Source organism: Numenius arquata, chromosome 6, assembly GCF_964106895.1.
Source record: "Numenius arquata chromosome 6, bNumArq3.hap1.1, whole genome shotgun sequence".
Taxonomy (NCBI): domain Eukaryota; kingdom Metazoa; phylum Chordata; class Aves; order Charadriiformes; family Scolopacidae; genus Numenius; species Numenius arquata.
In genome coordinates this window covers 3,813,170-3,834,788 of record NC_133581.1, presented here as the reverse complement: position 1 = coordinate 3,834,788, position 21,619 = coordinate 3,813,170, and the positions used below count along the sequence as shown (strand labels likewise).

The 21,619-nt window shown below is 43.3% G+C and overlaps 1 protein-coding gene across 1 annotated transcript; it reads left to right on the top strand.

Moving 5' to 3' along the window:
- The first annotated feature begins 914 nt into the window (after positions 1 to 914).
- On the top strand, positions 915 to 19,063 carry CCND1 (cyclin D1). Its single transcript, XM_074148411.1, is given in 6 exon segments — positions 915 to 1,121; positions 1,123 to 1,386; positions 3,244 to 3,459; positions 4,057 to 4,216; positions 9,947 to 10,095; positions 15,635 to 19,063. Coding segments are annotated over 6 exon segments (1,152 nt in total). The 3' UTR covers positions 15,791 to 19,063.
- Positions 19,064 to 21,619: the final 2,556 nt, after the last annotated feature.

Genomic DNA, 21,619 nt, shown 5'->3' with positions numbered 1-21,619 from the left:
GGCGGCTGCCGGCACCTCCTTCGTCCCCCCCCCCACCCCAACACCCCTCCCGCCTCGATTCACATCTCCCTTTAGGTGCTGGAGGAAGCTCTGGCCACCATTTTGCTGCTCTGCTGGGATATTTTTTTTCTGGGTGGCTGTGAGCGGTGGGGGTGGGGTGCGGAGCGCGGCCTGCCCGGCGTGGGCTGCCGCCGACCGCGGCTGGGATTAGCTGTCGCCCTGTCCCCTGCCACCTCTGTGCCCCTTTTGGAGGGTAAGACCTTTAAAGTGAAAGGAATGACATAAAAATAAATAAATAAAATAAAATTTAAAAAAAAAAAAAAAAAGGAAGAAGGAAGAAAAAACACCATCTTGGCAGAGGGGGGGGGGAGACCCCAATTCCTTTAAAATTTCTGGCGTGGGCAGAACCATGTAGGCTGGGAAAAAGTAGGTCTGAGGAAACGGGAGGAAGCTTTTTCCCTTGGGATCAACTACAAAGAGCGGGAGTTCAGGTTGGGAGCGCGCCTTTTTAAACGACGGCTATCGCAGGTACCCGTGGGTGACAGCAAAAATAATAATAATAATAATAATAATAATAATAATAATAATAATAATAATTGATAACGAACAGTGATGCACTGGTGCTGCCCTGCTCTCCCCCTCCCCGGCGCCCCCAGGAAAATAATACCAAGCCAGTCTTCCTTGTATTTATATCCCTGCGTGTCTGTGTGTGGCCTAGCCCCATTCATCATTTGGCTCCCACTGCAGAACTCGCTCCATTTTTAAAATTATGCATGATACACTGAAGAGACAATTTGGGTTTCCCCCACCTCTCCCTTGCCCTTGAAGAAAGCAAGCCCTTGTCTCATTTGCATTTGCATTAAAACCCTGCTCTCTATAAGCTAAGCAAAGGGGAAGGACTTGAAGCCTATGGGATGGCTTTAGGGCTCTGCCCCTTGCTTTTGGCTCTCTCTCTCTCTCTTTCTCATTCTCTCTCGTGCTTTGATCTCTGCTTAACAACAGTAACGTCACAGGGACTATACAGGAGAGTTTTGTTGGAAGTTAGAAAGTTTTGCAGCCTCCAGAGGGCTGTAGCGGCAGTAGCAGAAGCAGCATCCAAGGGACTCCTGGAAGGGGAAGAGAGAGAGCGAGCGAGCGACTGACTCAGTCCTGCTGCAGAAAACTGACTCGAGGACGACGGAGGCAGACATGGAACATCAGCTGCTGTGCTGCGAGGTGGAGACCATCCGACGAGCCTACCTAGATGCCAACCTCCTCAATGACAGGGTGCTGCAGACAATGCTGAAGGCGGAGGAGACCTGCTCGCCCTCCGTCTCCTACTTCAAGTGCGTGCAGAAAGAAATCTTGCCATATATGAGGAAAATAGTTGCCACTTGGATGTTGGAGGTTTGTATCTTTCGGGGGTTTTCTTTCCAAGCTTCGGCACCGAAACGAATTAAGCCGGAGAGCTGCTCCCCCATCTCCTGATCTCTCCCCCCCCCTCCACTTCCCCCCCCCCCCCCCCCCCCATCCTCCCGAAATAACTTCCCCGGCGCGGGCACACGTTGCTCGGGCTTTGGAGACGCCCGCCCGTACCGAGGCGACCCGGGCCGGGCTTACGATCGCCGCCGCCGTTATTGCCGCTTCTTTATCCCCGTTGCAGCCATCAGGTCCCGCCGCGGAGAGGCGGCGGACGACGGACACCCCCTCCCTCCCTCCCCCCCCCCTCCTCCCCCCCTCCTCCTCCATCCTTCCCCCTTTTCCCCCCGGTACAACGCGTCGGGGGTCGGGGGGTGCCCCGGCACCTTCTCCGGCCGTCGGGGCACGGTGTGTACCGACGGAGAACACCCGCCCGGCGGTGCCCCCCGTCCGCCGCCCCGCCGGGAGCGGCCCCGGCTGCCGAGCCCCTGGCCGCGCCGTGCGGGGCCGCCGGGAAACCCTGCCAGTTAATTTTTTTCAGGGGGGGGGGATTTTATTTTAAATTAATATCCTTGTACACGTATGCAAGTGGCTGCCCGTGCCAGTATTCTGCGCCATCTTTGTTCTTTTATTTGCAAAGCAAAAGTGTTTATTAATGGGGAGAAAAATTAAGAAAGTCCCGGGGAGCAAGCCAAGGGTGTGTGTTGCGGGGGGGAGCGGGGGAAAGGGGCCGGGGGAAGAAGGTCGGGGGCCGGGGGACCCCGCTGGGGCTGCGGGCAGGGGGACCGGCCGGAGGGGCTCCGGCGTTTCTTGGGGGGAGTTGCAGGGTGAAAGTTTCTTTGTTCAGCGCGAAGAGAGGCTGGAGCTGTGGTCACCCCTCAAAGGCACGCTTGTGCTGCGGCGGCGATCGGCAAGGTCGCCTGGGAAAAGCGAGTTGGAAAGGGCCTCATCCCCTGGCGGGACACGTCTGGGGGGGCTCCCAGCGGGAGCCCCAGGAACTGGGCTACATTTTCATGCCTTTTCCGAAGCCCTGGGCGCCCGCGATCTATTTTTAATTAATTTTTGAAAGCGCAGCGCCCTGCCTCGCTCTGGGAAATGTCGCGCCCGGCTGTGCTGCAGGGCGAGAGAGGGAGGCGGTGAATTTCACTTCGGGGGGCCTCCCAGGAGCCCCCCAGCAGGACCATCGGCACGGGGCTCGGTAAAGGACCCCCGCCGCTTCATTTTCAACCTTTTTTGGGAGCTCGAATAATTTTTTAAATATTTTTAAATATTTTTTGAAAAGATGACGTCTGGGGAAATGAGGCTGGACGCCACCTTTGTGTCTCGACCAGAGAGAGGGGAATCGGCAGCACAACGGCAAATTAGATGAAAAAATAAAAGCGAAATAAATAAATCCGGGGGCAAGCCCGGCTCTGCACCCCATTCCCAGACACGGGGGCTCGCATTTTCCTCCGCTTTCATTTTTCTTTATTTTTTAAAAAATTTGTTCAAGGGGCTGGAAAGATGGGGACAGACCTCCTCTTCGATTCCCCCCTCCCTTCCTCCCCCCTACCCCCCCCCCCAACACTTTTTACCATGAATCGCCTGCGGATTTTTAACGCCACATTTCTCCCCACTTTGTCACTCGTGACTTTCTCTTTCATTTTCTTTGATGTGTCCGTTTTCCCCTTATTTATCCGTTTTCCCCAACTGCATTCCCCCCCCACACCCCCCCCTCCGTCTCCTTCAACCTTGCCCTGCAAAGCCTGGGGGGCGAAAAGGGGGGAGGGAAGAGGAGGGCGGCGGGACAAGCCTAGTTTTCGCCTAGATTAAATTATTCTTCAACGATCTCTCTCCTTCTTCCAGGTTTGCGAGGAGCAGAAGTGCGAAGAGGAAGTTTTCCCCTTGGCTATGAATTATTTGGACAGATTTTTGTCGTTTGAACCCCTCAAGAAAAGCCGATTGCAATTGCTCGGAGCTACCTGCATGTTTGTGGCTTCAAAAATGAAGGAAACTATTCCTCTGACCGCAGAAAAACTGTGCATTTATACAGATAACTCCATTAGACCCGACGAATTACTGGTAATTTCACGTTTTAATCACCTCAGGAAAAAAAAAAAAATAATAATAAAATAATAAAATCCACCAAAAACGCCGATTAGCGAGGGCCCCCCCCCCCTCCCCCGACAGCGGGGGAAGGCGGGGAGGGGGCTGCCTCCGTGCCGGCGGAGGGTGGGAGCTGCTCCCCGCGGCCGCAGGAGCTGTAATGCGGCAGGGGAGCGGACCGGGGCCGTGTCGGTACCGGCCCCCCCACCCCCGCCCCGTCCCCGGTCGCCCCCCGCTCCCCCGCGCCGCCCCAGCCGGAGCCGCCGCCACCGCGCGGCGAGGGCGCCCCCTGGCGGTGCCGCGGGGGGGCAGCGGCGGGCGCTTTCCCAGCGGGGGGCGGCCCGGCGGCCCCCGCCTGAGCCGGGGCTCGGCCGGCAGGAGGACACCCCCCCACCACCACCACCTCCCTGCCACCCCCCTCCATCCCCAGCCGGGGAAGCGGGCTGGCCCCGGAGCCGACTCGCCCAGCTGCGGCTGCCGCCGGTCCGAGCGTGTGCGAGCCGAGCTAACCGCATTTTCCCTCTTCTCCTTCCTCTTCTCTTCTTCCCCCTTCCCTCCCTCTTCTCTTTGCAGCAAATGGAGCTGCTTCTGGTGAATAAGCTGAAATGGAATCTGGCTGCAATGACCCCCCACGATTTCATTGAACATTTCCTTACTAAAATGCCTCTGGCAGAGGACACCAAGCAGATCATCCGTAAACATGCTCAGACTTTTGTGGCTCTGTGCGCTACAGGTATGAGCCCTGCACGTTAAGCGAAGCGTGTTTGCTCCCCTACACGCGCCTACCCCCTGGCTTGTAAAGCTTCCCGTAGCCGTGGTCTAAAGCGAGCTCCCAGAGCTGCGGGGAGGTAGTTTAAGCCCCGATTATTGCCCCTTGTTGTTTGCAGAAGGTGGATTACTTTGCAGAGGTAAGTTTTTTGTTTGGTTTTTGGGTTTTTTTTTGGTTTGGGGGTTTTTGTTTGTTTTTTTTTTTTTTTTTTCCCCCCAGAAGATATTTTGCTTCCGAGTCGAGTCTGTGGTGTTGCCAGGGAGGGAGAAGTACACACACACACACACACACATACACACACCCCCACCCACCCCCCCATTTTTGTAGCTTAGCCGTGGAGTGGCGGCTCAGCCTGGCACGATTTCTTCACCTCCATACACCGGGTTTGATGGGGGGGCTGCAAAAGGCTCGCCGCCCCTACGGGGAACCCCTCCCCGCGTGGATGGATTCATTCCTTAAGACGGTTTTTAAAAGGCGGAGGGAGATTTTGCTTGTCTGAATAGCTCCGCGCGGGGGGTTTTAAAACTTCCCTCTTCGAGTTGCCTCTTTACACCCCCTTTCCCGTCCCATCCCGTCCCCCCCGTTCCTCCCCCCCTCCCACCCGCCTTCCTCGGTGGCTGGTGGATTTGGAGGAGGGCCACGCGGCGCAGAGAGGCTTTCCTGGCACCGGACCCAGCCGCTGCCATCTGCACCCTTCGGACCACGTGCTGCGCTGAAGCCATGTGCGGGGCCGGCCTCCAAAGACGCCGACTGTTGGCCAGGCCAGGTTTGCAAAAAGGCCTGATCTTTGGTTTCAAGGGCACCGTGCGTGCGGGCGCGAGCGAGCGCTGGTTCTTTTGAAGTTCCATGTTTGCATGTGGACTCTGTGTGTGTATGCATTTGTACATGTACCGGCTTTACCCGCTGAACCCTAACGAGTGGGAAGGAAGGAACGAGAGGGAAAAAAAAACCCAAAAAAACCCCACCAAAAAAAGTAGAAGAGTCTTTCTGTTCTCCAGATCTCGCTGTTCCCACAGGACAGAGCAGAGGAGCAGGGACAAAAGAAGTCCTAGAGGGAAGATACTCTGTTTAAACAAAATGTGTTCGGCGCGTTTTTAGTGTGGCGGGACCGATCCAGGGATGGCAAAAGAATAAGGAAGAAAAAGCAGCCAAAGCAAACGTTCTTTTGCAGTAGCACGTAAAGAGGAATGCCAGACGCTCTGTTGACACTGATAAAAAACTTAGTGTAAAGGAGATACAGTGCTTTAGCAAATGTTAATATTCAGTAGCGGTTGTGCTAAAAAAAAAGAGATCAAGCCTGCATTTGGACTTGGGAAGAGGTATCCACGCTTGAAAACCTCGGTGGGATGCGTGTGGCCGATGGCACAAATTAATGTTGTGTAGCTTTATTTTCCAGAGATGGATTTGGTGAAAAAGATTGAAGAAAGATTGCAGGCACTCGGAAGAAAAAAATTTATTTCACAGAATCTGCCTTACTGCAAGGCCTAAAGATAGAACGACCAAGCCGTAAAAGAGAAATTTATAAATACTGGCATTGCTCTCCATCTTGGGCCTCACATCAGCATAACGGGTAGTTCGTAAATTAGATTGCCTGGAAGAACACTCGGTGTTCAGAACGCTACAACCTTCAAACAGCCTTCAAACTACCTGCAGCAACGTTTTGGGAAAAATCAGCCGTAACTCTCCGTGCCAGATTCTACCGAGATAAGGCTGCTGCGACTCCAAATGCGTGATTTGCTAAGTTTGAAGCTTCCTCGGCTGTTAGCTAAAAAGAACAGCTACCCGGCCTCCCCTTTGGATATGGGGATGTTTAACCTAGGTTGTTGTGTTGGCAATGACAGGGATGAAAACAAGAGTAGTTCAAAGGTTGGAGACTTGCTAAGAGTCCAGTACTTTGATCTACTGTCGGTGTTGTTATGTTTCTTTTAGGAAGCACATCCAGAGCCTTTATTTAACACCGCTACACACCACAGCTGGAGAATGGATCAGTAAATGAGAACCATGTTCTGGGAGTTTGACTTAGCTTTTAAAAAAACAGTGCTGAGCTCACCAGAATTGGGGCCCTCTTCAGCTCCCTACTGAAGTTGGGAATATTGCCTGGGGAAAGAGCGCTCAGGAAGGCTGCCACTAGGCTCTGTATTTTTATTGTTATTTTTGGATGTCAGGATTTTCTCTACCTCTTGCTTTCCTCATGACTTCTTTGTTGGCTAGTGAAGATCACATGTGGCTTGAGTAGCATCTGGACTTTGCTTTGCTGTTGCTGGGTTGTGTTGTGTTTCCCCTTGCCAAAATGAACCTAGATGGACTGCAAACGCGTTGTGCTGCCTGGATGCTGTGGGGCCCAATCCAAAGTCCACTGGAAACACTGACACTCGCTTAAGTGGCCTCAGGGGCAAGTGCAGTATATCCTTTGCTTGAAGTACAGCCTGTGTCCTCTACTGTAAAGGAGGGGCTCCTAAGAAGAGACGGCAGAATAACCCTTGCTTAGAAAATAAAAACCTCCATCAGTTGGCTTAACAAGGTGAAGGCCGTGGAAGTGTTTGTAGATGAGCGTGTAGAAGGTTACGCTGCAAGGTGAAGTTGAGGGGGATTCCTTCTAAGCTCCCTCTTCAGTCGTCTGGCTAGTAGAAGTGGATTTATTTGATTTGGTTTAGTTTTGAAAAATCCATTTTCACCAAAGGATGTCTTTGTGTTGTGGTAGGTTCGGGAGAAAAAGCAAAAAAAAAAAAAAAAAGAAAAAAAGAAGAAAAAGAAATTACCAGGGGTTGTTTGAAGTTAACACATAATTGAACTTAATGAATGGGGCTTTGGCATGGCCGAGCAAGGCAGGGAGAGCTCAAAAGGAAGCAGGCCTCTTTTGGCCCAAGTTAAGACCAGTGTTGAGGGAGAACTGCAGCTCTATACAAGCATAACAATGAATAGCAACAAATATTGGAGCTTCAGCATTTCATTATGTTCCTCTGGTTATCAAAACATACCAGGCTCCTTTTATATTATTATTATTGCTGTTATTATTGTTGTTGCTTTCCTCCTCGGATGGAGAAAGAACCATCCCCCTTTGAAACAAGCGCGTTACAATTCTCCTATTCTCTGGCCTTTATAAAATTGGAAGTCTCAAGGTATGTGACCAGTTGGAACCTGTTGCATCTTGCAGCAAGTGATTTATGTTCGCAGTTTTGATTTGCCTCAATGAAAAGATTTTCATTCATAGCCCCCAGCTCTCCAGACGGATGGAATTGCTGCTCCATTTAAAAAGGAAAAGGGGTGACTCGCCTTGTTAGGAATTTTTTTTAAAGCGCTGCAGCGCCTATATGCCTGCTTTGTCCTCCCTTCAGGGTGGCTGGCATTCTTCTCTCTCCTCCCCCTCCTCTCTCTCTCTCTCTCTCTCTTTTTAACAACGCTGAAGTTGTTTATTCTTTTTGGATGAAGTCTCAGATAGGCTACTGGGGATGTGTGCTTCAATTGATGGGGCCCCCTACCCCATTGTGGCTGTGTCAGGTCTAATTCATCTCACCGAAGCCCCCTTGTTCCTGAGCGCTCAATAGCGCAAGATGAGGCGATGGAGGCTGACAATGATGCCACACTCTTCACTTGGGGGCATCCAATTACAGGCGAGAGGGGCCCCCTGATTAATATGCTGAAATTAGTGGCCTCTGCCACAAATAATTCCTTGTTGAGTTGCAACAAAAAGGCAGTCCATGCTGCTTGTCTGGAGTGGTTATAGGGACAGACACAAACTGGTCATTTAAACTTCATTATCACTTTTCCACCTTGGAAAGAATGAGGGTGTGACTATGAATTCATGTTCTTGTTTACTGCTCCATTTAAAAGAAGAACGCAAATATTAATCCCAAACGTGATCCTGTCGGGACAGCCTCATTAAACTGACACATTTTGGTCATGTTCTGTTTGTGGAGCTCAGTAAATAGTGGCGCGACCGTGCTGCCACCGTACCCCTCTGAGCTACCCAATCTTGGTGGAGTTCATGCTTGCCCACTGAAATCCCTCGTTCCTGAAGTCTACGTGCAGCCGTCTGTCGGTATTTCAGTGAGGGGACTGGCTTTGGAACGCGTATAGTGTCGATGAGCAGTCTGGACTGCTTCGATTTTTGGGAATGAGAGAAATTTGCTAGAACCTGGGTGTATTTATCTATCTGCCCGGAAATGGGCAGATGAGGAAAAAGGGATAAACTAAATTTATTTGAAGCCTGGTAACATAAATGAGATGACTTTAGATCAAGTTTGCCTTTTCGTTGGCAGTGTATCACAAAAGTTTGGCCACAATTCTGATTGTGGCGGTTTAATTTTGAACGTTCATAGAATGATGGGCAAAATGCCCCTTTGAAGGTGGGTATTGGTCTGGGCTGCGATGGAACGTCAGAGGTAGATGAATCGATTCAGAGAGGGGACTTTTCCTAAAGTCCCAAAGTCTTTGGTTTCACTGGTAAAACACTTACACAAAAGTTATTTTATCATAATAAAGTAGATGCATGATTTAATACTTAAACTGTTCCACTGAGCCCTCTAAGCTGTCCGTTCCTTTGATTTCATTCAAGGGTTTGACAGATGGTTTATATTTTTTCAACCCGGAGGAAGTTGTATTCTGATAAAAGCTGAAGGAAAGTATCTCAGGTTCTTGTGTGTAATGTGGCATTTCCCTTTCTTCCTCACAAAAGTAGACGTTTACTTGTGCCACTTACTTCCTTTGTTTCTCATTCTCCTCCAAGGTGTACGCTGCCACGGATCAAACGCATTCCTGTTCGGCAGAAAGAGCCTTAGCATTAAAATGTGGATTATTTTATTATTAAAAAAAAAAAACAAAACAAAACAAAAAAACAACAAACCAAAAAAAAAACCCAAACCAAAAACATGCTAAATGGCAGAGATAGCCCCTGAAGGAATCATGGGAGTGGCTTTGTGGAGAGACCTACAGCAATGCAGTCTGGAAGGGGGCCCAGCCTCTTGTCAGCATGGTGTCACATCAGAATGTAACTGATTGTCCGCCAATTCTTGGGACCCCCGTCACTTAGTTATGCCACATTTACATTAAATCCCTGTTGCCAGGATGGATGGCAGCCACTGACAAGAGACTGGGTTGAGACAAAGCATTTTTAAGATGAAACCTTAATTTAAATATGGATTATCTGCCTCCTGACAGGGTTAAGCAGTCTTTCTCTTTCTTTTTGTTGATGTTGTTGTTCATTAAAGCTATATTCCTTTGAATGTCAGTGCAAAGGTTTCTGCTTTAAAGGGGCTGAGACTCCTTACTGGAGCGCACCTAGACTCTGATCACGCCACGAACAGGTTTTCTCAGATGTATCGTGCCGTTGACCCCAGTGGCATTATTCACATGAGCAAAGTATTTTAACGTTTGAAGAACGGGGGACCTGCTTATGATAAAAATATCTCGGAGTGATGAGTGGCCTCCCAGGCGTAGCGCTAGGAAGGGCTACTCACTCCAGTACAGTTGGCTCATGTGGATAAGTGTTTACAGGTTTGGACCTGTAACAATTTAGAGCAGGAGGCACCTTTCTGCTCACAATTTTCCCTACCTTTTTCGGATGCAATAGTTGGCAGCTGAAGCCATGCTGGTAGAAGAGCATATGTGTATGGGCAGGCTTCTCCTAAAGCAACCATTTCAGTCTTTTTTTTTTATTTTATTTTTTTTTTTTCTCTCTCTTCTTTCTTCATACAGATATTAAATTTATTTCAAACCCACCTTCCATGATCGCAGCTGGCAGCGTGGTAGCAGCTGTGCAAGGCCTGCATCTGGGGAACACTAACACTTTCCTCTCCTATCAATGCCTCACACATTTCCTATCACAAGTTATCAAATGTGATCCGGTAAGTGACTCTTTCTCCTGCCTTAGAGTTTAAGAATGAATGCCTGCTTACTGCAAAGTGGCTTATCTGACAGTAAATCTTGACAAAAGTCAAACCTCACGAGTGGGGTTTTTGAACGTGTTCTGTTGTGTCCGTCCGAGTTACTTAGCTGTCCTTACATCCATTAATCATGGGTGATTACGCTGCTGCAGTTGGCTGATAGGAATGCCGCATCCAGCTCTGATGTCTGTAAGAGAAGTATATCTGACAAAGCGAAGGAAACCCCGCGTCCATTTAGGACGTTGCAGGGACTGTGTTTGGTTGTAGGTAATTAAACCAGGACTCTGTGTAAAACAAAACTTTGAAAATAAGACGAGGAAATAGTTACCGAGACCTCGTGGTATCTCTGACCTTATCTTTGACCATTCTCGAGGCCTTTTATTGTGCCAAGTGGTGTGAAAAAGCCCTTCTTAAAAGAGTTCTAATGATCTAATTTGGTTTATTACGTGCTAGACCTGCACAGTAGCTGGTATTGAATTCCTTTTCGGAACAAATGCTTGTCCCACGACTTTCTGACAAGGTAGATGGTCCTCACAGGACTCTCATTTTGCCCTGCAGCTTCCAGGAGATGCACATCAGTAACTAGCAAGCAATAAACCTTTCATGAGTGAATGGGCCAGGAAGGGAGCCTACAAGGAAGACCTAAAGTCAATGATCCATGTCATAATGGTGTGTGAAGTTGGGGCAGAGTTGAGCTTTGTTTTGTAACAATGTGGAAGACCAATAAATAGATGCTTTAAAAAGGTTCTTGTGAGGTCTCCAAGCACTGGACAATGAGTCAAATAAAGACAACTCTGTGGTTAGCGGCAGAATCTTTGGGATGCTGTTAAATTATTTTACATGTTAATAATTTAAATACATAGAGAACTGTACTAGTCCAGACACTGCAAAACTAGGTTTGCATAATTGGACTTTGTTGACAGGATGGAGTGATTTCTGGATAAATGAATGCATCATAATTAATTATTCACAAAATAATATTTTACTTTTGATAGACTATGTGGAACAATTGTTGACAATATCATACCTCAGCTTACTATTTCGATCACCTTAACAACGCCTCAGTATTGAGCACGTTATTTTTGCCATTTATATTACTGAAGCTAAAGTAATATGCATCCAGTGCTGAAATGTTAAATAGTACAAGAACTTCAGACGCTGCGGTAAAATGCTGCTCAGCTCGGTATGTACGCGTGATGATTTTAGTCAGTTTCTGAACAATGTAGATATTTCAGGGTATAGTTGGCCACTATCCAGCGTGAGATACCTGAAGCAGGTACTGAGGAAAAATACTAGGCTCACTATCTGTTCTGACAGTATCTGATTCAAACAAAAACATTATTTCACTATTCCTGATGCAAAGCATTGATGTAGATTATCTCACGTCTTTGAGAACAACAGCATGTCCTTACGTGACTTGACTTAGTTGATGACAGAGCTCTTTAAAAAGAAAAGAAGGTAGTTTTCTTGGCAAGAAGGAGAATCCTTGCTTATTTCTTTTTTTGTTGTCCTGAGTCATTGCAAGGCCACGATCTGTGTAACCTGAATTTAAGAGCTTTAAAAGGAAGTAACTCTCCTCCAGCTTTCATTGCTAAATACCTTCATGTGTTAGAGTAGCTAGAGTTAGAAGTAAGGGTTTTGTGTAGGTTGCTACAGAAAATAAGCATCATAGAATTATACCTACACATATGTATACTGTTGTGTTTGTACTGGAATAAGGGAACAGCATTTTTCACTCCTTTTACTTTGAGTAGAGAAAACTGCTTGGCTTCATACGTAGCATGATTCCCCTGCACAGAGAATTTCCCCCAAGCCCTGCCTATGCAATCCGTGGCATCAAATGCAGTTCCTATTGCCTTGTTTCGCTAGCATGCGTATGAAGTTTGTTGCTCCGCAAGTGATGAGTTCCTCTTGTCAGACCACACAAATGAATAATAAGCTTTATATTGGATTGTCTCGAAATATTAAGAGCGTGCATTATAACATGGCTAACATTCTCCCTGATTATCTATTAGCTAGAGCAGCTGCTCTGTCGGATTTCAGGTTATATAATTACACTTTTTTACCTTTAGTCTCAAAGAAAGCTGAATCTAAAGTAAAATGAATATCACCTGATTGGAATTCCTTTATGGTTCATGTTTACGTTGGTAGGAGTCCAGTTTCCCATTTTGCCTTTGATCAGAGGTAATTAGAAGTCAGATAATCACAATTAGAAGTCTTGGGCTGTCTTCCATCATTCTATTCTTGACCCCATCATCCAAACAGATTGAATTTTACCTGACATTCATTTCCAGGCCAGAAATTTGCTAAACTAGCTTAGATTGGGTTTCCATGCTGTCTGTTAGCGCATTGGAATTCCTCTCCTGCCTGCCCCTACTCAGAGGCACCTTCAAACATGTGCTTGTTATCCAGAGCGGGTCAGGCAGTAACAAAGGATTTCCAAGCAGTTTCTTTTTTGTTGTTGTTTGTTTCCTTTAGTATCTGACCCTGGAGTCTGATCATGTCTACTGTGTGTGTTAAAGGTATTTGACCACATCAGTTAAGCTAGCAAGTCTTTTTTTTGTCTTTTTTTTTTTTTTTTTTTTTTTTTTTTCCACTGAGGAGCTTAATTAATCCAGGAAGGGTTTATGACCTTGAACAAACTGTGGGCATTGAAAATTTGGGTAGTGAAGCAGAAAAGTTGTTGGGAGAAGTTATCAAAGTAATGCACAAGTTTTGTATTTGCTTTTCGGTGTTGAGAAGTACTGAGTATGAAGAAAAGCTTTGGTAAGGTTCTTCACAGTGAATGTTGTATTTTGCAGTTGTTTTTGCTAGCTGTAATACATCCCTGCAGAAGAACTATTCATCTAATAGTCATCTGAATCAGAAGAGATTTTGAACAAAAATGCCTAAAACGTTAAAAAAAAAATTGTTCATTCAACTGTAGCGTAAGACATAGTCTGTTCACGATTGTAAAGATTATGTTTTAAAAACATGCAGTTACAATATGCTGTACTCGGAGAATCTCACAGGGAAAAAAAAAATCTCTGTGGTCAAAAATTACCTTTAAATTACATAGTCCTATGTAATTATTCATGACTGGACTCCAGAGGGAGAAGAATAGGTATTTATAGAAATTCTTTTGAATGGTTTTAGTTTTCAGAGCTCAGGCATGCTATATGCAAATGGTAGGATTAAAAAAAAAAAACCAAAACAAAAACCCACAAAACACCCCTCACCCCACCCAAAAAAAGCAAACAGGCTTCATTTTTGCTCTGAAAATAAATGGGCTTTCAGTGTGGAACACTGAACATGCTACCTTGTTAAAACAGAATTATCTTCAAAAGTGCCTGGATTTGTAAAACCGAAAATACCCAAAGCCGTATTCACGTACCAGCCTTCAGTACATCTAATTCCAAGTGTGACTGAGGTACGTGGTACAGGACATGCAAGGAGAAGCCTTACAGTCAGGATTGATCCGTCATATCTCAAGAAGGGGTGAAAGGACTTCATAGAGACCTTATTGTGAAGGCCAGAGGTATGTAGGAGGCAAAAGCATGATGACTTTAGGATATGAGGCGTTTCTTTTTGTCATTTAAAACGCTGTGTGTCTCTGTCAAGAGGAAATATTACACTAGGGTTTAAACCAGAAAAGGTCATAGGTTATGTGTTTTCAGTGAGCTGTAACTGATGGTCTGATCTGCTTAGAGGTAGGATTAACCTCCCTCTCTCTCAGAAAGGACTTGCGGAGAATTGTTTGCTTGGGTTTCTAATCTTATTTTACCCCAAATGCCATGTGCCCTTATTGGTGGCAGAGGAGATTCTTGTGGTAGTGGAATCAGTGAAAAGCTGGTAGATCACACAAGAAGCCTCTGAATGAAGGCAGAATTGAAACTGGGAAATAAAGAAAACAGCAGGCAGGTCACCCTCTCAGGAAAACAACATTCATTCTCAGTCATGCACATCCTAACACTTTTGACGGCAATTTATCATGGAAGACTGGGTTCACCGCAAGGGCTAACACATGTCATAGGTTAAATCAGAAAAGGCAATACTGAAAGGAAACTTCAAAGTCCTTAATACACAGAGTTAAATCTGTTGGGGGAACGCTTACGATGTTTGTTATAAAGACAGGAGTAAACAGCACGCTGGAGGAATTTTGGCAAAACGTAGTGTGATTGTTTTGCCTATTTACGGCACCTTTTGTGTCCTTGCAATGGCTCTGGAGAACACAACCGTAACTTGCAGAAAGTTGAACAGGTTGAGCCGACGGGCCTTCTCCAATTCTAGTCGCTGTGGATCGATAAGTAAAAATGGATATATCTACTGATGATACAGTTTAGTGCCTAGGGGAAGTTACCTTTCCCCACAGGAGACGTGATCCTGCTTGGTGCTTTATGCTTTTCATTCACACCAAAGTCTGTGCAAGCGGCGAGGCCCTTGTGCCCTCCTGAACACTCAGCAGGATTGTGTGCGCGTTCAGCTCCCAGAAAATACTTTTGAAGCAAGGGAAAGAGATCTCAGCCTGACTTTAGATTTCAAAGTGAATATGGTAGCAAACAGAAAGGTTGGCAGCTCTTTATAATGCATGGTTACGAGGATGCTTCTGAAAGATCTCTCCATTTTGGGGTCATACAGTCCAGCACATTTTTCTGTTCAGATGCTTTTCCGAGTTAGACATCAGTTAGCTAATCTGAGCTGCCTACTGCTGGACACAGCAGCAGCTGGCAGGCAACTTTGGGCATGTATATCTAAATATATATATGGCACTTCTAGCTAAGAACTTTATATTATCAGAACTCAGCCTGGGAAAATTACTGTTTATGACCATCACTTCTAATAGACTGTACTGCCAAAGTGTTTTTATGGTAAATGAGAAATCATTACAGCATCAGCAATACTTGGACCAACTCTGACTCCAGCCCAGTTTCATGTCTTCGCAACTCCACTCGTTTAATTTTGATTGATTCACACTGCTGTGAAGTCAGACTCTTCCTATTTTTCAAAAGTTATAAAGAACAGTGAAGGTAAAAGATGGCATGAATGGACTTTTACAGAACTGCTGAAGTAGTAGTACAGGCTGTAATATCTTCTTGTGTCAAGCTCCTGCCTGGACCCTGTTGTAGACCTTTGGGCTGAGACTACCAACACAACAGCACTCATGGTTTGTCCAGAGGACCATGTATGGCGGTGCTTACCACGGCCGTTAAATGGAAGATGGGAGGAGTTAGTTGCTGAAGTTTGGATCCAGGCTGCATTCTGCAGAATTTCTGGATTTTCTGCATCCTGCAGAAAATGGGGTAGCTTTCACCAGTCAGGGTTTCTCTTGCTCTTTCCACGCTCCTTTCAGTCTGCTGCCCTCTCAAATCATAGAACGGTTAGAGTTGGAAAGGACCGTAGAAGATCATTGAGTTCCAACCCCCCTGTATTTCTCTTGCTTTTTCAAGAAACGGTATTTGGTCTGTGATCTTTTTTCTAAAGGGCCCTGGGTCTTTTTCTCCTTCCATTTAATCTTCTCTAGGATTGTTTACGAGCCTGCCAAGAACAGATTGAATCCCTCCTTGAATCCAGTCTACGTCAGGCACAGCAGCACAACGTATCTTCAGAAACAAAGACTGTAGAGGATGAAGCAGACCTTTCCTGCACACCCACTGATGTGCGAGATGTGAACATTTAAGAGGACTTCTTCTAATGGGTTTGCTTGGCGAGAAAAGCAAAGAAAGGGCATCTGAGAAGGAATCGGCATCAGGATCTCCCCCCCAGAAACCCTTTTCTCCAGGACATTTTTATACCAGAAGGGAAAACCAGTCTTGTTATATTTTTTCTTGCTCTGTCTCCCTTCCATCTGTGACTTCAAACAAACAAATAAACAAAAAATACCCCAAAAACTGTCTTAAAAAAAGAAAAAAATAGTATTTGCATTACCCCCAGGGGTTTGTGCTACAAAAATAGAGGATTTTATACAATAATAATCAACTAGTTTTTATATTAAAGTGTTCTTGTCTGTATGTTGTAAAAATAGGCATTAACACACAAAATGTCTCCAGGGGAGGTATTAGATTTGATTTCTTACATACAAAACAAACCAACCAACCATTTTTAAAGTAGAAGAGGGTTTTTTTTTTTTTTAGATAGTAAATGAAATATTCCTTTTTTTTTCTTTAAAAAGCATAGCTTTAACGCAGTTCTAGGCTTTTCTGTATCTTGCTTGCTTATGCATTTAGTCACTTTATAATTCATCTGTAAATGTTTATTTTATTTCCTTAGGGTTTTTTTTTTTATCCTCTTCACCTTATAAATGGTTAACGTAACCCATAAGTTAGTGTATGTTAGTATGCAGCATTATTATATGTTAATCTTTTTTTGTGCCTGTGGATTGCCTGTGCATAAGGCATTTGTAGGGTTCCAGCTTAACATTGTTGGGAAAGGCCAATGTACTACTCATACGATACTCTATTATAAAGAGAAACCGAAATAGTGACATAATATATTTTTGTAATCTTCATATTTTTGTAGTTACCTGTGTAAAATGCTGGTCTGACCCCACAGATATTCAGCCTAATTATGGTCAGGTTCAATCCACAGTTTAGTCTTTTTTTTTTTTTTTTTTTTTTTTGTTTGTTCGTAATATTCTAAAACCATTCCATTCAAAGCACTTTCAGTCCATTAGATATAGGAAATACATTCTTTTATTGTGTGGGAATTTTTTTTTAATGGAATGGTTTGGAAATATATAAGTGCTTGTTCGCAAACTTGGAATTGCAAAGCAAGTGCATTTAACTATGGTGTTAGAGGAGAGGTGATTTTTTTTTTCCGAAGGTTGTGTTCCAGTGAGAGAAATCGCATTCACAAATTGCCAGGATATCTTCCTATCCTTTTCTATAGAAAAGTTGAAGTTTAGAAATCCTTTGGTGCCAACTCATCTTTATAAATTAGGGGCCTTAAAGGTTCACATATAGGACACATAGTTTAAGGATTGTCGCTAGATGTTTTACAACTGAAGGTTTTTAAACACTAAAATATATAATTTATAGTTAAGGCTAAAAAGAATATTTATTGCAGAGGATGTTCGTAAGGCCAGTATGATTTGTAAAATAATGCAATCGCCCCTTTTTTAAAAAAAAAAATCTTTCTACCCTTGATGTTGCAGTTTTAACACAGCTTATTAAAGAAAAAAGGACACGCTTCAAAGAACAAACCCAAAACAAAGCAGTCTATTTGGCCCCTTCCTATACATTTTTCAAAAGCAGTCTAACCATGAAAACGCCATAGTTAATAGATATGAAAATTGGAGTACTTGAAAGAAGTTCTTATTCCAGTATATGCCCCATTTTTTTATTTAGCTACAAATAGAAAATTTGCACATCTTGGCTATGTATCTTTTTATTATTATTTTAGAAAGTAGCTGAAGGGACGTGGACATAGCTGTTGAAGTTGACGCTCGAGGAGAATGTGATGGTGAAATGTATGTGAGAAAACTGCCGCTAAGGTGTTGATTGTAAAAAAAGAAAACAACAAGAAAAAAAACAACAAAAAAAAGAAAAAAAGAAAAAAAATTTAAAATTAAAAAAAAAAAAAAGAAAAAGAGAAAAGAAAAGGAGTGGGTGCTCCACTTTTTATTGAGCTGCTATGGATAAATTCCCAGCATGGTTTGAAAAAAAAAATTAACATTGCTTTTCTGTATCTTTGTCATTGTGTTTTGCTGCTATTTTGTGGATCAGTTTTTTTTTTTTTTTTGTTATACAATGTCATATACTGCCATGTTATAGGTTTTAATTTTCTCATAGAAAATTATATTATTGACATCATTTTTTTTTGTAGATTTTTTATGTGATCAATTTTTACTTAATGTGATTACTGCTCTATTCCAAAAAAGGTTCCTGTTTCACAATACCTCATACTTCAGTTAACCGTGTCTAGACCAGGTTTTAATGTTCGTACACAGTGCCTCATAGTTCTACTGCAAACGGAAATGCATCGAACGTTATTCTGAATGGGTCTCGCGATTTGCAACTAGGTTGCAATAACTTAAAAACAGCAGACATTTCAGAAGATCAAGTAATGTCAGTTTTTTTGTTGTTATGCATTTTATAAAGCTGGATTCTTTGTCTGATCTGGGGTTTATTATCATAGTAGTTTTAAGCTGTGTTATTAGCCACATTGATATATGAAAGGTGCATTATAATATAACTCTTGTATGCCACCTGATGTGGTTTCCCATCACTTGGGACACATCATTTGGTATAATAGGTTATCTTCTGGAACTCTAAGTATTTTGTGTGTTTAATCTGTTATGATATACTAGTTGTTTTTTTGTTTTGGTTTTTTTTTTTTTTAATTATAGCATAATGCTAATTTAAAAAGCCTGTAAATCTCATAAATAAGCCAGCTAACAGAGTTGTATGCTGAAGAATAATCTAGCTGTTGCCTGTATGCTGCTAAACCAAAACAGAATTAGAACTCATTTTGAGGCAAATGCAGTTAAGATCCTACATAGTGCATAAATAAAGCATTGCAATGCTACTAGCAGTCGCAGGACCCAGGAGGACTGGATACATTCTGTCCAAATTTCAGGAACATTTCTTACTGCTTACCTCATAAAACACTTCTGTTTGTGGCATCTCTGTGTCTCTGAACCAAACATGATTATTGAGTTAGTGCTTGTTGGTTTTATTATGTGTTACACTGAGTGGCAGTGTGTATTGCAAATTTCTTTAAGATATTGTTATGTACTAAAAGGCCAAATCCAGATTAAGTGGGTTCATGTGCCAACAGAGATGCTTTATTTGTCACATTATTATAACAATCTGTAGTAAGCAAGCAATTCAGATTTGTACATTTTTATATTGTACTTATTGGCATCACTGGTCTGAAATGCACATTTTCACCAACAGACCTGTAACAGACAAGTTTCCAGCAAAAAAACTAAAGTCTAGAAATAAAATTGGTAAAACCCAATGTCTGCTTGTTGTCGTCTTTATTTTTTTGTTTCTTTTGGTGCCTTCATGAATGCTGAATGGTGGTAACTACCTGATGCAATGAGTAAACCACGTGACATTTTCTGGTTTTGACTCTGCGCGTTAATAGTGGCAATGCTGAAAACCTTTTGGTGTTATTTTGGGAAACCGTAGGCGTTTTTAGCAATGGGTAGGTGACTGCCTGTCACGGTAATGTGTGTTTTTAAAAAAGGAAAAGAACTTTTTTTTGCCGAAGACTTTCTTTTAAACATCTACAGTCATTAGATTAATACACCATTTGGTGGCTCTTTTCAATAAAAGGTAAAAGAAAGTAGGTGTTGGGTGGTACAGAACGCTTCTTTCTATTTATTTATCAGTGTAAGGTTCTGTGTTCTAGAATACATATTAACATGATTAACAGCTAATACAGAAGATGGTGTGTTTAAAAAGCAATAAGGGTAACGTGCCGCCTTCTCCTTCCTTTCCCCTCATAACACAGCTTTTGCGTCTTACTGTTGTATCACTAAGGTAATAAGCAATAAACCAGAAAAATGTAAAAGCATACTAAAAATACATTTAAAAAAGAACTGGATCTAGAAGGGCAGAAATTATATATGGCTATAAAATAAAATGAGAAAAAATTTAACCTGTATCCCAATTCACATTGCAAAATATCTCTGAAAACTGGGGTTGTGTATTATCAACTATTACAAGAGCTGAACGTGGCAGGAACAGCTTATATTTAGTGGAGAATGGTCAAGCTTCTAACTTATGTATTTGACTATTCAGCCTATGAAAATACTTCTGCCTTAAAAAAACCCACAAAACCAAACGTAAAACTTCAAGTGTTTGTCCCTCCTGTTGCAAATTAGAAATCTAGTTTCTGCCTCTTGAGTTTCTCATTGACTAAACTTCACATGACAACTGATTCTATGCAGTAGGTACAGGGAAGGAAATGAAAAATGAAACTCCCAAGTTAACACCTAAGATGTTAATTAAAGTCTATTGGTGTAGTTATCAATAGATGGGAAACCATCTGCATCAGCGGAATCCCAGTTGAGCCTGTGAAGCGTGTAGGTTTCCCAGTCATTTCAGAAAGAAACCCGAACCACGTGGCTTACTGTAAAATCGGAGACCAGGCAGGTGAAGTACTATCAGTACGCAGTGGGATCTGTAATTTTTTCCATTCGAAATGGGGAGCTCCTCAATATGGTCAAATCACACTGGTAGGTCACCGAAGAAGATTTGTGTAGCAGTGAAAGAACATCTAAACCAGATTCACAGGGACTTTGAATACAGATCAAGCCAAAGCTTAAATTGGACTCAGTTTGGTCAAGAACAACTCGTTTTTTCCACACAGATCTTTTATCAGTTTTCTGCAAAACTTCTGCATATTTTAAAGAAAAATCAGGGGGGAAAAAAAAAAAAAAAGGCTTGCTTTTGTATCACTGATGACTAACCCCTTTAATTTTAAATGTTTGAAAATTGAGTGAAGACGTACTTATGAAATGTTGATTTCGGACAAAAAAACCTTTTGCTGATAAAATGATTCAGTGAGAAATTTAAACCTGCATTTTGTTGAACATGTTAAGTGGGTTTTGCCTTTCCTATCTGTTTTATAAACTCTATTAAACCGACTGAAGTGTTCTGTGACTTAACTAGGTTTAAGCCCACAGTCAGCTCTGTTATTTACATTTTCCTTCTCTCAAACATCATCTCTAAATGCAGACTACTAAATTTGAATGTTGGGTGAACTATGCCAGTATTACTCCCATTGCAAAGGGCAGAAAGACAAGAATGTAGCAAGAAAAACAATTTACTATAGGCCATAAAAAATATGCATGTTCAGCTAAGCTATGCTGTAGCTTATGGAAGGGAAAAATACTGTATTTTCTTACATCAGATTGAGACGTGTACACAGAAAAACCTCCCAAAAACCTCCTCAATTCCATTGCTGATTTCAGACTGATTGACAGGCTTGGACCTTTAACGAACACTTAAGTTCACATACTCTTTATTAAAGATTAAAGAAGATCTGTTAAATGTAAAAACTCGCAATCCACTTACATTCAAGCATATCTGGCATTTTAAGTGATAGAAAACTCCGGAAGATAGAGGAGAAAGTGAAGCTTGGAGCTATTATTTCAAAGGAGTCATAGGAATGACCCAGGCATGTGGGCTAGATACTCTGATAAAGATTCCTGGCAATGTCATTGAAAAGCTACAATGGGACAAAGGCAGTAAAGCTATAAATGATGGCATTTTAATGAATCCCTGCCAGCATCGTTTTATGGGAAATGTATCTCTTCAGACAAACATGGTATTTTTACGATCCCACAAATATAACTGATAATAGTAATTGCATTGTCATGGCAAACATAGATTCCCATCTGGCTTTTGACTTGAGTTCCACACAATATTCCAATCAAACGATGAGAAAGGGATTGCAAATTAGTCAACTGGATTGCACTGATAATGTGAGACTTGCCAGACTTCTGATTTTGCTCTTTAGGGTCAAGGAGTACAAACTTAGAAGCAAGGCAGAAGTT